General features: G+C 47.3%; 1 protein-coding gene across 5 annotated transcripts in view; it reads left to right on the plus strand.

Annotated features, from left to right (window-relative positions):
• The window catches only part of MYO10 (myosin X), a 230,219-nt gene that overhangs the window by 181,259 nt on the left and 32,764 nt on the right, over positions 1-16,196 (plus strand). For 4 of the 5 annotated variants that reach the window (XM_045441547.1, XM_045441574.1, XM_045441564.1 and 1 more), the window contains 5 exons: positions 6,725-6,849; positions 6,943-7,057; positions 14,598-14,704; positions 15,552-15,785; positions 16,147-16,192. In XM_045441547.1, the coding sequence (XP_045297503.1) occupies positions 6,725-6,849; positions 6,943-7,057; positions 14,598-14,704; positions 15,552-15,785; positions 16,147-16,192 (627 nt within the window). Of the gene's footprint in view, positions 1-6,724; positions 6,850-6,942; positions 7,058-14,597; positions 14,705-15,551; positions 15,786-16,143; positions 16,193-16,196 lie in introns of all 5 variants that reach the window. The other variant, XM_045441556.1, reaches the window with a different exon arrangement.

Here is a 16,196-nt window from a genome sequence, read left to right on the forward strand (position 1 = left end):
CCTGACTTCTCAGGGCTCCTCTGCTGGTTTCTGAGAGATCTCTCGAATGCAGAGAAACGCTAGGCCTTTGAGGATGCACCGATCATGAACTCGCTGTGTTTTCTGCAGGAAGCATAGACTGAGTGTCCTTGAACTACAGACAGGCAGCTATTTCCAGGTCTGCTTTCATACTTCTTAGGATCTTTATGCAGTATTTACAGAATGATGAAGGGCGAGGTAATGTTCAGGGTAATCAGATGCATTAACTTATAAATGCATTTATTTCTGGCTCCAGTTGTGAAGCGTCTCCCCTGCCCTGGGTCCCTGTTTCTCAGCACCTCGCTGGCCCTTTATTTCGATCTGAAGCTGCAGAAGGTCAGGCTTCCTTGTAATTGGATTTAGGGGAGGTCTTACTTAGCACGCTCTGCTATCAGTCATTTGTTTTGTCTAGGAATTCTGAAATCTTATTTTTTAAGATTGTAGGGCCCAAAAATTTTTCTGATTTTTTTTTTTTTTTTTAAATAATTGAACCACCTGAGGGGCGCCTGGGTGGCGCAGTCGGTTAAGCGTCCGACTTCAGCCAGGTCACAATCTCGCGGTCCGTGAGTTCGAGCCCCGCGTCAGGCTCTGGGCTGATGGCTCAGAGCCTGGAGCCTGTTTCCGATTCTGTGTCTCCCGCTCTCTCTGCCCTTCCCCCGTTCATGCTCTGTCTCTCTCTGTCCCAAAAATAAATAAACGTTGAAAAAAAAATTAAAAAAAAAAATAATAATTGAACCACCTGAAACTAAATACATTCGATCCTGTCTCGGGTTTTTTTGTATATTCGTGGATAAGTGCAACCATCACTGCCGTGTTAGAACTTTTCCATCACCTCACAAGGAAACCTCCTACCATTGGCTATCCCCTCCCTCTGCTCCCCCTGCCCCCCCTGCTCCCCCTGCTCCCCCCTGCCCCCACCGTTTCCACCAGCCCTAAACACCCTCTATTCTGTCTCTGCAGAGTTACCTTTCTGGACATGTCACATGAATGGAATCCAATAATGTGCACATGCTCTCTTGTGACTGGCTTCTTCCACTTAGTATAAAGTTCTAACGGTTCATATAGCCCGTATTGGGGCTTCATTCCTTTTTATGGCCAAATAATATGCCGTTGTGTGAATAGATGTACTATATTGTGTTTATCCATTCACTTGGGGTTTGTTTTAATATTTTTTAAAGTAATCTACACCCTACGTGGGGCTCAAATTCACAACCCCAAGATCAAGAGTCACATGCTGTACCAACTGAGCCAGCCAAGCACCCTTATCCATTCATTTGTTGATGGACATTTAGGTTGTTTCTGCTTTAAAGTATCCTTCCAGTAGCTTCACACTTGGGTCTCCCTGTTTCTCTTTCCCTTCTTCGCTCTATTCCATGCAGGACTTCTAGATTCTACTCGATATCTGGGTTTTTACCTTGTAAAAAAAATATATACTATTCATTGAATATCTTCAAAAACCTATAGCCATGTAGAAAAATAGTCATATTGTATATATGTGGCTATTTCCTTCTTCCAGTGCAGCCCAACTTTTTCATTCTCTCTTTTCTTAGCAGTCTTTCTTCCCGGCACCCATAAGCCCCCTACTAGGTAACGAGCTAGCATGTGTCTTCCTGTGCTCTTCTGCACGTGTGGTATCTAGACTTAGGCAGGAATACCTCAGAGATACTGCAGTTTTGGTTCCAGACCACTGCAGTCAAGTGAACGTCACGAAAACCGAACCAAATGAATTTTTTGGTGTCCCAGTGCATAGAAAAGTTAGGTTTAGGGGCGCCTGGGTGGCGCAGTCGGTTAAGCGTCCGACTTCAGCCAGGTCACGATCTCGCGGTCCGGGAGTTCGAGCCCCGCGTCAGGCTCTGGGCTGATGGCTCAGAGCCTGGAGCCTGTTTCCGATTCTGTGTCTCCCTCTTTCTCTGCCCCTCCCCCGTTCATGCTCTGTCTCTCTCTGTCCCAAAAATAAATAAACGTTGAAAAAAAAAAAATTAAAAAAAAAAAAAGAAAAGTTAGGTTTATACTATACTGTAGTCTATTGAGTGTGCAATAAAGAAAAGGAAAATAGACAAATGGGGGGGGGAGTGTATTTATCTTAATTTAAAAATGCCTTATTGCTAAAAAAGAAAAAAATGCAAAGCATCATCTGAGCTCGGAGCAAGTCATAATCATCGCAACGAAAAAGTTTGAAATATCGCAAGAATTCCCAAAACGGGCCACAGAGACAAAGTGAGCAAATACTATTGGAAAAAGGGTGCCGACAGATTTGATACAGCTTTGCCACAAGCTTTCAATTTGTTTTAAAAAAAAAAAAAAACAACACAACACAGTACCTGCGAAGCAGGATAAAGTGAGGTGTGCCTGCGTAATCATGGGCACCTAATAAATAGGGGTTTTGGTTTTTTTGGTTTTGGGTTGTTTTTTGTTGTGGTGGTGAGGTCATCGTATACATACTTCTGTGCATCGCTTCTCAACCTTGCAAAAAGGACAAAGAGTCAACTGGTACATCTGTCACTGGGTCTTGTATCTAATGGCTGCATGATATTTTGTGATGTGCACGAAACATAACTTGGCGACCCGTCTGGTCTTGTTTCCGGTTTTGCCGCTGCCCGCGAAGGGATCCTTCTACACCTGGGTCTGACCGCATTCATCTCGTGCTCTAAGCCTCCACTGGCCCCTTATCTTAAAAACCATTGCCATCGACGTTGGACGCAGGAAGCACAGCAGCCCGGCTCCACTGCGCCCCCCCTCTGTCCCAGCCTGCCTACTGGCCATGCGGCTTCTCTTTCTGCCTCTTAGCTATGGTTCTGCCTCCTGTGAGGACCGCCCCTTCCCCTGCAGGGGTGAATGACTAGAAGCTGTCTGAGCCCAAACTCTGGGTCAGACCTGGGTTCCAATTATGTGCTACCTGTAGCCCCTCATGCTTTTCTTTCTTCTGTGTTCCCAAGGAACTTAATTTCAATTTTTGATATGGTTTCATATTAAGCTTTCTATTTTATGAGGAGTTGAGGATTGGCATACATAGCACCCTTCCAAGTTTAAGGGTCCTGGGAAGCAGAATCCAGGCCCTGTGAGGCTATGTGTGTGTGGACAGGGGCCTAAGGGAAGTCTCTGTAACTTCCTCTCAATTGCTGTGAACCTAAAACTACTTTTTTTTTTTTTTAATAATCATTTATTTTTGAAAGAGAGAGAGCGTTGGTGAGGGGCAGAGAGAGAGGGGGACAGAGGATCTGAAGCAGGCTCTGCTGACAGCAGTGAGCCCCGTGTGGGGCTTGAACTCACGAACTGTGAGATCATGACCTGAGCCAAACTCAGACACTCAACCAACGGAGCAAGCCAGGCACCCTCTAGAACTGCTTTTTTAAAAATCAAATGATAGTTTTCGAACAGAGAGGGGGGGCCAACCATAAGAGACTCTTAACTACAGAGAACAAACTGACGGTCGATGGGGGGGATGCGGGAGAGAGAGGAGAAGGGGGGATGGGCATTGTGGAGGGCATTTGTTGGGATGAGCACTGGGTGTTGTATGGAAGCGATGAATCATGGGAATCTACCCCCGAAACCAAGAGCACACTGTATACGTTGTATGTTAGCCGAGTTGACGTAAGTTATATTTAAAAAACAATAAGAAAAAAATAATAAAGTTAAATGTTTAACAACAGTTACGGAGACAGTGAGAAGATTAGTGTATGCCCGGGGTTTGGGAGGGGTAGAGATGAGTAGGTGAAGCACAGAGGACTTACAGGGCAGAGAAGCTATTCTGCATCATCCTCTAATGGCGGGTGTATGTCCTTACACATCAAAACCCTTTGAATGCACAAGACTAAGCCCTGTGATGTAAACTGGGGACCCTAGCTGGTGATGAGGTGTCAGTGCGGATTCATCAGCCGTAACAAATGCACCACTGTGGTGGGGGATGTTGATTAAAGGGAAAAATAAATCATCTAGCCCCACTTTTTTAATCTTCCTCGAGCGTGATTCATGGAACCATGCACATAACAGGTGTTTAAAGACCAGCTGGTTTCCTGCTTTATAGCTGTTCCTTCCAAAGCCCATGTTATGGGTTGCCACCCAAACTTCCCCGTTTCGTACTTTGCAGGCAGTCTCTGTCAGCAAGGACTCTGGTTCTGGGAAATTAGTTACCAGCAAAGACCAATGTGCACTGGTGAAGTTTTGAAAGGAACATGCCTTTAAGTTGTGATTTGTCCAGCCCCCAGCTGTGTCATCTTTGAGCATTAAATTCCCCTGGGAAGGACGCTGAAACTAAAAAGAGAAGCAGTGGAAATGCAGGCTTACCCCCTCCTCGCGATTGCTGTGTGGGTTGCCCGTGGCGACAATCTGCCTGTGGGTCCCCCCTTCCCTGGTTAAATTACGAGGAAAGGGGCAGAAACACAATCGCGCTGGGAGCCTGGAAAGAGTGGCCGCTCCTGGTGGCTCCCTCCCTCCCTGGGCTGTATGAAATCCTACAACCACACCACACTAATTAGCCCCAGAATGGAAGGGGTTGTCATGGCGACCGAGCACTTTTTAAAGCACAGGAATGGTGTTCATTATTGTTCAGTGTCTTTAGCTGTGGCGGAAAGGTCAGTGTGGCAGTCGGTTTCCATATGAATTTTGGCCCGAGAGCCAAGCTGAAGGTGGAATGTTCCTCGGAGAGGCTGAAGATGGTGAGTGTGGCCGAACTTTCTGGATGGGGCGTCACTTTTGTGATATTTTTTTAGGACGTTCTAGGAACTGGTGCCGAGCTAAGGAATCGTGTGGACTTTGTTAAATGGGGATGGGAAGACAAGAAGCGAGGAGAAACAGTATGGGTCAGGAGTGGGGAGAGCTTGAGAGAGGGATCGAGAAAAGTCTTTGAGCGTCGCGTGATTAAATATTAAATTAGTAGGTGTCTTTGACTACGAATTTAACAAAGTTGACTAAGTCTGATGCATTATTCCGTGCTTTTTAATTTTAGCTCTATGCTAATCTTCGTGCATTGCAACTGCTCAAATTATATTCCCAAATATATATAACAGAAGCATTTTAACCAAATACTTCCAGAACTGTTGCCTCTCTCCATTCTTGTTTTTTTTTTTTTTTTAAACGTAACGATGGGTGTAAGAGTAACCAAGGGTAATTTAATTTTGTTTTTGTATTTTTATGTTTTTCTTTTCTAAGAATGTTTAAGTAACGAAGACGAAAAACTAGTGAGCCACAATTTTTTGGACGTTTGCCCTAACTTATTGGCTGTACTCGGCCAGAATACTGCTGAGTAAAGACAAGTTGACCACATTGTTTGTAGAAGAAACTAAATTAAATATAAGAGAAGTCAGCCTGCTGGAGATGATGGCAGGCTGTTCCATCAAAAGCCGTAGGGGAGATTTGCAGAACATTCTTCACATTTATTCTTAGCTAGTTTGGGAAGTGTACAGGATAACATGGCTTTAAGCCTAAATTTGTGTTAATGACTGCCTTTATGGGGATCGCAAATTTCAGTCACTTTCCTTTCTCTTTTTTTTTCTCCTTTCTGCACTTTGTAACAATATACTTACATTCTCTGGCCCTGGTTTTCAGTCACTTTGTTCACAGTTGTGTAGGATAACAAAATACAAATTAATTAAAGGGGACGGCTGTTTAGATTGAAAAACAAATCACTGCCCAAAAGGCCGTAAGTGGGAAATGGCCTACTTTCGGGCTTTACTCTGAAAGACTATTGTCCTGTCTTCACTGCCAGTTTGTTTGGTAACTTGAGTGGATAGGAGAATACATTTCAGAACATTAAGTCTTGGTCTGATTTTTGTGTTTGGTTTGCATTTTCTGGGATTAATTTACCGAGTGAGCATCGTGAAGAACCCTGAATAAATGGAGTATTTGACTAGGTACCGAGAAAATTACAATTCTTTTTCATTTTTGTCTCTTTGGTCCACTGGCGCACTCTCTTTCTCCCCACTCCCCACCCCCAACCTCACCCACCCCTCCCTCAGCCCCTCACTGGGTCACTATATTCTCTGGCGAAAAAAATCCCTTTCAGTGCCTTGAAAATGAAGTTCAAAACGTAAATAAAGTCACATCTGGATGACACTTTAGGTTCTTTGAAAAGCAGTATGAAACATGGTGGTATGTTTTATGATAGTTAAAACGGAGATTTGCACGTGGATATTAATACCAGGAAGTTATCGGTCTCTGTTAAGATACAATGGTGTCGTGGTTATGTTAAGAAATGGTATCGGGGCGCCTGGGTGGCGCAGTCGGTTAAGCGTCCGACTTCAGCCAGGTCACGATCTCGCGGTCCGTGAGTTCGAGCCCCGCGTCGGGCTCTGGGCTGATGGCTCAGAGCCTGGAGCCTGTTTCCGATTCTGTGTCTCCCTCTCTCTCTGCCCCTCCCCCGTTCATGCTCTGTCTCTCTCTGTCCCAAAAATAAATAAACGTTGAAAAAAAAAAAAAAAAAAAAAGTTTAAAGAAATGGTATTGACCGTATTTATCGATGACAGGATGTGAAGTCTAGGACTTCAGAGAAGTCAAGGGCGGGGAGTAAGGGCTCGTGGAGGGAACGGGCAGGATTGACAAGGTGGTGCTCTTGAAGCCAGGTGATGGGTACCTGGGGGTGGGGTTCACTTTCTAGTCTGTATTTTTGTGCAGGTTCCGTGTGTGTGTGTGTGTGTGTGTGTCTGGATCTGTGTGTGCAAAACGGTGACGGGGTGGCCTCGTTAACGCGTCCCCGTCTCGCATGTTTCAGATGCCAGACCAGTTTGACCAGGCGGTTGTGCTAAACCAGCTGCGATACTCGGGGATGCTGGAGACGGTGAGGATCCGGAAAGCCGGGTATGCGGTCCGAAGGCCCTTCCAGGATTTTTACAAAAGGCAAGGCAGGGCCGAATAGATGCTCTTTCTTTTCCGAGGGGCCGGGAAGAGAGCCGTCGTAGGAAGGTGACGCCGGGCGTGTTTCTGTTGCAGGTATAAAGTGCTGATGAGGAACGTGGCCGTGCCCGAGGACATCCGGGGGAAGTGCACGGCCCTGCTGCAGCTCTACGATTCGTCCAACAGCGAGTGGCAGCTGGGGAAGACCAAGGTGAGGTCGCAGAGAAAGCACGATCATGCCCCCAAACTCCTGAGCACCTGTTCTGTGCCCCTGCTGACCAACTACGTTTTTTTTTTTTTTTTTTAATTTTTTTTTTTTTCAACGTTTATTTATTTTTGGGACAGAGAGAGACAGAGCATGAACGGGGGAGGGGCAGAGAGAGAGGGAGACACAGAACTGGAAACAGGCTCCAGGCTCTGAGCCATCAGCCCAGAGCCCGACGCGGGGCTCGAACCCACGGACCGCGAGATCGTGACCTGGCTGAAGTCGGACGCTTAACCGACTGCACCACCCAGGCGCCCCTGACCAACTACGTTTTGACCTGGGGGAGATACGCTGCCATACTTCCATCCTCTTGTCCCCCGGATGGTTAATATTTTATCTGAAGTCCTTGGCTTTCTAGGAACTCCGTTTTCTGGAACATCGGCTCCTGAGTGCATAGGCGTGTGTTTTCATTCAGGCAGTCAGTTGGCCAGTTTTGGCCGATGAGCAGTTCAGTGCCATGAGATGCTGGGCTCTGACTTCCAGGAACGGAGCCCCCAGACCCTGGTAACTGTTGATAATTCCGCTGCTGAATGCTGTCCTGACACCCCAGGAGCCGTCGTGCGGGAGACCAGCCGGCAGTCTGAAATCCCATCGGGCTGACACAAATCCGGTCCAGAAAACCAAGAGAAGTCCATTTTCTGAACGTGCTGGTGTGGCTGACGTGGGGCCTTGACCCCTTATTCCAGACAGGAGCTGAACGGCAGGCAGTTCGGCCCCGATGGCAAAAATTAGCCGTAAAATCGGCGGTGTGACCTGTTCTCCCTGTATTCGGGAACTGCCAGAAACCTCATTTACCTTTCTGTTCCTGTTTCCTCACTCTGCTCATGGGCCCCATCACACGGGGAGGACAGAGATGTGACTCGGGGCCCAGAAAGGCAGGCTGCTGGGGGGTTCGACCTTTGACTATATGCATGTCGTCAAAGGTAAGATGTGGTCCTCCTGTCTGATCGACCTGACCCGAGAGGCTGTGTAGCACCAGGAAAGTATGTTAAAGTTTCTACTCCTATACGTTGTTTGTTTTGGGTTTTTTTTTTTTATGTTCATTAATTTTTTTTTAATGTTTATTTTTGGGAGAGGGAGAGACAGGGCATGAGCAGGGGTGGGACACAGAGACAGGGAGACGCAGAACCCAAAGCAGGCTCCAGGCTCCAGCTGTCAGCACAGAGCCTGATGCAGGGCTCGAACCCACAAACGGCGAGATCCTGACCTGAACTGGAGTCGGACGCTTAACCCCCTGAGCCACCCAGGCGCCTCTTAATGTTCATTTATTTTTGAGATCGCAAGCGAGGGAGGGGCAGAGAGAGGGAGGGTGAGAATCTCAGTCAGGCTCCCTGTGGGACAGCGCAGAGCCCTGTGCAGGGCTCAAGCCACAAGATCATTAACCAAGCCAAAATCAAGAGTCAGACACCAAACTGACTGAGCCACCCAGGTGCCCCCTGTGACATTCTTTTTAGCCAAAAAATCTTTGTTTAAGAAAAGGGAGGGCACCTGAGTGGCTCAGGTGATGAAACTTCCAGCTTGGGCTCCAGTCGTGATCTCGCAGTTTGTGAGTTTGAGCCCCGCGTCGGGCTCTCTGCTCTCAGCACAGAGCCTGTTTCAGAGTCTCTGTTCCCTTCTCTCTCTCTCGGCCCCTCCCCCACTTGCGCTGTCTCTCTCTCTCAAAAATAAGTAAACATTAAAAAAAAAAAAAAGGGTGGGAGTGGGGGAAGGAGAATGATTGATTGTCCTGGTCCATTCGGGCTGTTGTAACAAAATACCACTGACTTAAAAAACAGACATGTATTTACCACAGCTTTGGAGGCTGGACGTCTGAGAGCAGGGTGCCAGTGAGTTCGGGTTCTGGTGAGGGCCCTCTTCCTGTGTCCTCACATGGAGAGAGCTCTGGCTTCTCGCCCTCTTCTACTGGGGCACCAATCCCATCATGGGGCCCCACCCTCCTGACCTCATCCAAACCTACTTACTTCCTAGACGTCCTCCCTCCAAATCCCATCGTGTTGGGGGATGGAGAGGGCACAGACATTCAGTCCATAACCTCAGCGACAAGTACGGAGGCTTCATCTGGGGACCCTCAGCAAGGGAAAGTGTAGGATGGACCTAACTCTTCTACTCTCGAGGAACGTCCTCCTTGCCAGGGATTTAAGATCCAGACACCTAACCGGTCAGAGATGGCAGGCAGAGGTATTCTGCTAATTATCTGTTGCCGTGTAACAAACTACCACTAACCCCGTCACTTGAACCACACACGTCCATTATCTCACAGTGTCATGGGTCCCACGCCCAGGTGTGGCTCAGCTAGGTCCCCGGTCGGGGTCTCCCGGGCTGCATTCCCTTCTGGAGCTCGGGTCCTCTTCCCAGCTCACGTGGGGCCACAGTCTAGTTACTTGCGGTTGTAGGACTAAGGTCCCTGTTCTTGCTGGCTGCCCCCTAGGGCTGCTCTTGCCTCCTAGAAGCCCCCAACAGTTACCATGTGATCCCTCCAGCGCCCTCTGGCAACATGGCAGCTGACTTCTTCAAGGCCAGCAGGGGAATCTCGCTGTAGTCTCGTCCGAGGGAGTCTTACATAGTTAACACATTCACAGAAGTGACATCCCATCACCTTTTCTGTATCCTGTTTGCTAGAAGGAAGTCTCAGGAGGTGCCACCCACATTTGCAGGATTAAACAGGGGTATAACTCACTGGGGTCACCTTAGGATGTGTCCTCACAGGTTTCTAGGTCTCTCTACCTGGAATTCTATTCCTTCCCCGCTCCATCCCACCCATTTAGCTAACCCAGCCTTCCAGTCTCAGCTTAGATATGGACTTTGATGTTCTCCATTGAACCCCGCATGAAAAACACCCCCCCCCCAGACCAAGTCAAGCTCCCTCCTCTCTACCTCAGTCCCACCGTGACCCTTGACGTGCTCTCGTGCCATCTTGGCATCGCCTGTTGCCTTCTCTACAATCCCCAGTAGAGAATGTAGTCTTAATTGTGTGTTTTCTTCACAGTGCCCTTACTAGGAGCTCAGTCAGTGATCTGTCAAGTGCTAAAAATCTGTGAGGGATGGAACGAGGAAATTCCCCATTTAGCCACCCGGGGGGAAACTTTCTAGATAAGACGGTTCAAGTGGAGTTCTTGGCAACACTATGTGAATCTGCTCTGACATTTTTCAATCACAAACATCCTGCATTCTCGATCAACTGATGTATTCCCCCTGTGCTGCTGCCTTATACAGTGGAGTAACAGCAGAGATCGTGATGTCTCACATAATACCTCTTGGAGCTCTCAAGGACCAGTCCAGCTTCACCTACAATTACATTATGAAAATCAGGCCCAAGCAAGGCTTGGGGCCAGGCATAGCCCAGGGGATGCACAGACACAATGACAGGGGCATTGCCCTCCAGGTTACTGCGTTGCTGGGAGAGAAGACATGCATGTCCAAACGATAAGCCATATGGTATCATCGCCTCTAGGAATAAAGACACAGCTTCTTCAGGAGAGGGCTCCCCGTGGACTGAAGTGCTCAGGGAAGCATTGCAGAGGAGGAGATCTTTAAAGGGAAGTTACATTTTAATTGGCGACACATTGGAAGTAGAAGTAGGACGGAAGCGTGACCATTCACAGAAACACTGGGAAGTAAATGTAAACATTAGAGCGTTGCGATTGTGTCCACTAAATAGCTTTGACCTCGACCAGTGCTTGACTTAATTATACACCAGTATGTGTTTTGGTTGTTGTTGCTGCCAGGCCTTTGTATTGAAAGCCTTGAAACTATGACCATCTGGGTCTTCTGGTAAAGAAATTTCCATCGTACGTGACAGAGGGAAAAGGGGGGGGGGGGACAGTACTGTAGTCAGCAAAGTTAACGTGGCACCAGGTCTGAATTAGTTGGCTTACATAAAACACATTTAGTTCTTGGAAGGCAAGGATTCATATCGGCTGGGGAAGTGTTCGTCCTAAAGGGGAGAGTCCCGCCTGAACCCCCCCGGTGAACAGCCCGTGCGGGGGATTCCCAGGTGTGTCCCCACCGAGAGGCTGAGGGGAGGGTGACCTGGTTTGGATTTCGCTGCCTTGTGATTCTGACACGTTTCAGTTCTCTGACCACTTGGACTACGTTGCCAGACCTTTTCCCCTTTATTCTTTGGTAATAGAGCCCGCAAGAGGTTATTTTTATAGACATCTTACTAGAATCATCCTTAGGCTCTCGAGCTATGAGGATAAGGATGAAAAAAAAAGCCACAGGAGCTTGTTGGTATATGAGTCGAGTTCAGCTGAGCAGTCCCTGGAGTGGGCACTGCCCTTTCCTAAGCCGCTTGACAGGGCCTGGCGAGGGCAGCACGTCTGTTCATAGCAGCTGGGTCGTGCCGACTCCATCTTGGCCGTATTCCAGGAAGGCGGGGACGTGACAGCAGGTCACCACTGCGCCGGGAAAAGTGATGTGACTTTCTGTGTGTCGTTGCAGAAATTCAGACTGGATGTTCTTTTTAATCTTTTTTTATGTATTTTGAGAGAGAGAAAGTGAGCATGAGCGGGAGAGCGGCAGAGAGAGAATCTCAAGCAGGCGCTACGCTGTCGGCCCAGAGCCTGACGTAGGGCTTGACCCCATGAACTGTGAGATCTCGACCTGAGTAGGACACTTAACCAGTTGAGCCACCCAGGCGCCCAGGGGTGGACGTTCTTAATGAAGCTGAGTTGGGTCTCTAGAAGGAATTTGCTCTGTTTGTCCTTGAGGTTAGTGAAAGAAAGTTTAGAAAAAGATGTGGAAGTAAATTTAGTAGGCAGAGCAGAGAGCTCTTTGTGATGGGCGCGAACCTTAACACTAAAGCAGGTATTTCTCTGGTTGTAATTCAAGCCGAGGCATTCCGTAGACTTCTGATAAGGTGTGGGACACTCTTTCCTTCATAAAACTTTCTATTTGCTCATGGAACAAATATATTGCTCATTAGAACTGACACTTGTTTCATCATAGCTTCCCCACTACCATGCTTCCCCAAGATTTGACTTTCTTACTTTAAAAAAAAAATTTTTTTTAATGTTTATTTATTTTTGAGAGAGACAGAGCACGAGCAGGGGAGGGTCAGAGAGAGGAGACACAGAATCCGAAACAGGCTCCAGGCTCTGAGCTGTCAGCACAGCCTGACACGGGGCTCGAACTCACAGACCGTGAGATCATGACCTGAGCCGAAGCCGGACGCTCAACCGACTGAACCAGCCAGGCAGCCCGACTTTCTTACTTTTAAATGCTCATCAAAGCAGCAGCATTAGAGGAAGATCTTTCATATTGAAAAAATAGTCTCAAAGAAGTCAAAATATTTCAAGTCTAGTCTTGATGAAAACTACTTCTAATCCATGGTTTTGATAAACAGATTCCTATTTCTGAAAACTTTTTATTAAAAAAAATAAGCTGGGGTGCCTGGGTGGCTCAGTCAGTTAAGTATTTGCCTTCGACACAGATCATGATCTCACAGTTCATGAGTTCGAGCCCTGAGTTGGGCTTGGTGCTGACAGCTCAGAGCCTGAAGCCTGCTTCAGATTCTCTCTCTCTCTCTCTCTCTCTCTCTCTCTCTCTGCCCCTCCCCAACTCATGCTCTGTTTCTCAAAAATAAAAATGTTAAAAATAAATAAGCCTTATACTTGTAGCTTCTGTCCTTTTCTTTTTTTTCTTTTGCCAAAGATGTAGTCTCTTCATGCATCAACCGAGCGTATCATTGCAATTATAGGAAGAGGGTTCCGTGAAACACTTTTCTAGGAGAATTGTTTGTGGTAGAGTTTTGCCAAGTGCTCGGGAATCCAGAGTGGGAGTAAGTAAAGCTTCTGTGAGTCACGTGGTGGTAGGAATCTTTATTTGCTTTTTGGCCCACATGTCAGGAGAGACAGAACAGAGAGTCTGGGGAAATGTGCTATTAAGAAAACATAATGCATCATTATAGGCTAGAATGACTCACCGGAGCATAAATCAAAACATCATGAGAGAGGGGCGCCTGGGTGGCGCAGTCGGTTAAGCGTCCGACTTCAGCCAGGTCACGATCTTGCGGTCCGTGAGTTCGAGCCCCGCGTCGGGCTCTGGGTTGATGGCTCAGAGCCTGGAGCCTGTTTCCGATTCTGTGTCTCCCTCTCTCTCTGCCCCTCCCCCGTTCATACTCTGTCTCTCTCTGTCCCAAAAATAAATAAACGTTGAAAAAAAAAAAAAATTAAAAAAAAAAAACATCATGAGAGAGAGTGTCATTTAGCCCCCTGCCCACTGCCGCCAAAATGTTTCCACGCTGTTAATAGAGGAGCATGAAAACGTGGCACCTAGTTTTTCTAGGGAATGATTCAGAATGTCTTATGCATGCAGTAATTCTGAAATTACACAATTAAAAGCTACCTTGAGGGGCGCCTGGGTGGCGCAGTCAGTTAAGCGTCCGACTTCAGCCAGGTCACGATCTTGCGGTCCGTGAGTTCGAGCCCCGCGTCGGGCTCTGGGTTGATGGCTCAGAGCCTGGAGCCTGTTTCCGATTCTGTGTCTCCCTCTCTCTCTGCCCCTCCCGCGTTCATGCTCTGTCTCTCTCTGTCCCAAAAATGAATAAACGTTGAAAAAAAAAAAATTAAAAGCTACCTTGATTGAGGGAGGGTCTTAATATGTTCACATCTTTTCAAATCGTGGGAATTCTGATACAATGCCAGTAATTAGATACACTTCCCTTATGTCATGAGTGTGGGATTCAGGTGTCTGTTCCCAGATACAGGCCAGCCAATAGCTACGATCTTTGTAGTCTCAATTCTGGTATTCTTGTGATGGCCAAACTGAGACGGGGTGGAAATGGTGCCATTCTAATTTCAAACTCAGTCTTCAATTTTTTTAAATAAAGCTATTTATTTATTTGTTAAGTTTCTTTCTTTTGAGACAGCTAGTGCGAGCGGAGGGGGGGCAGAGAGATGGGGAGAGAGAATCCCAAGCAGGCTCCGTGCTGCCAGCACAGAGCCCAATGCAGGGCTCGAGTCCACGAACCATGAGATCAGGACCTGAGCCAAAGTTGGATGCTTAGCCAACTGAACCACCCAGGCGCCCCTCTTTCCTTTTTTTAACACAGGGTGTCTCTCTAGATTTCTTGTGACTTACACTTCGTGTAGGACTGGTGCTGGTTCATGAACTATTTGCCCCATGATGAGATAAGTGATTATAAACTTTAATGGCAACTCCATTATGACTATTGAATCTAATAATAACCCCCCAAAATGGGACTTTTCCATATTTTTGCTTTTTCTTTCTAATAACATATTTTTACTATATTTTACAAATGTCTTAGTACATGACAGAGGGAAAGTTGACAAAACAAAGCAGCCCTTCCCCAAGGGGAGTTTGAGAAGCACTGGAGTTTGAGTTCTAGAATGCACGGCTGTGTGTTTGGAGCAAACTTATGGAGAGAGAAGAAAGCCTTACCTGCCCAAGAGATCTCTGACCCAGAAAGAATCTCCTTTTACCAGCCATGTTCTTTGCTTCTGATGTGTCACTTTCCCTCGGGCAGGTCTTCCTCCGAGAATCCCTGGAGCAGAAACTGGAGAAGCAGCGGGAGGAGGAAGTTACAAGGGCAGCCATGGTGATCCGGGCCCACATCTTGGGCTACTTAGCACGGTAAGGGGAGGGGAGAGGCCATCAAGCGCCAAGAGGAGGGCTTCCATACTATGTGTCCCCGGGCGGGGCAGCCCCTGTCATTTGCTTTCATTTACAGTAGACCTGGATGGAGGTTAGGACCAGGCTATGGAGAGTCTCGGGTCAGTGCTCGTAACTAGCGATGCCAGATGCCCAGTTGGCTTGACCTGGACGGAAAGTAGGAAAGGGGCCTTCTGGTGTCTCCATTAGAGCCATGGCAGGAGAGGACAGTGCTGAGATATTTAAATCGTTTACCCAGTTCCTCTGTATCGTGTATGGAAGCTGCGGGCGGTCTGGTTGTTTGGACTTTGCTATTATCTCATCGTGTCCACAGAGGCCCGCTCTCCAGTGTTTGCCCAGTGAGGCAGCTTCTGGTCTGGTGCACTTGAGTTCTGTCCATCTCTGCCGACCTGAGCGCCACATGAAACCCCATGCCGTGACATTTTCTGAAGGACAAAACCATCCTGCTGTGGCATTTTACCACCCCTTCCCCCTGCCCCCATCATGGGAACAGGAGACCATATCAAATCTCTTTTGGTCCTGTTTACAACCCAACTTCTGCCAAGACCATTCAGAGTCAGCATTAGGGGTTATGGGTTTATTTAGCCAAGACAATGATAGGGTTCTTACTTTAGCTTTGTTTGTTATTATTCTTTTGTTTTTCTTCTGTTTTGTCCAAAGGGGCCTCCTGTTCACTCCCGTCTCTATAATGAGACTTTCCAAATAGGCCCCGTTCTTTTGTCTTGTAGCATTAACGTAAACTCCTCTGGAGAGCTCGGAGCCTCGTTACCTCAACAATTCTGTTGTGCTGCTCTGTGTTCATTTTCAGGAAGCAATACAGAAAGGTCCTTTATTGCGTGGTGACCATACAGAAGAATTACAGAGCGTTCCTTCTGAGGAAGAGATTTTTGCACCTGAAAAAAGCAGCCATAGTTTTGCAGAAGCAACTCCGAGGTCAGATCGCTCGGAGAGTTTACAGACAGCTGCTGGCGGAAAAACGGGAGGAGGAAGAAAAGAGGAAACGGGAGGAAGAGGAACAGAGGAAACGGGAGGAAGAGGAGAGGTATGGTGGCTTTCTTGCTCGGATGAGGAGGGCGCCTTTTGAGTTTTAAAGTCAATATCTATTCTTGCAGCAAGAATTCCCAATGGATGCTGCAGAACCATCTATTTGAAACATTACCTCTTGGCGGCTTGGGGATAAAATTCCTCGGTAGCATTGACAGCTGACTTCTGTGCGTTCTTACTCATGCACAGAGTGAGTAATTTACCAAAGGATAAGGGTCCCCTCCTTCCTTCTTTTTAAGTTGTCTTGAGCAAAGCATTTTTTTAAAAAGTTGGCTCTCTCTGAAAAGTGCTTCTAGGTTGTTTTCTCTGCTTCGGTTTATTTTCACTTTTTTTTTTTTTTTTTTTTTTACTGTTTTTAGAGAAAGAGAGAGGGCTCGAAGAGAAGCTGAGCTCCGCGCCCAACAGGTAA

Source organism: Leopardus geoffroyi, chromosome A1 (assembly GCF_018350155.1).
Source record: "Leopardus geoffroyi isolate Oge1 chromosome A1, O.geoffroyi_Oge1_pat1.0, whole genome shotgun sequence".
NCBI classification, from domain to species: domain Eukaryota; kingdom Metazoa; phylum Chordata; class Mammalia; order Carnivora; family Felidae; genus Leopardus; species Leopardus geoffroyi.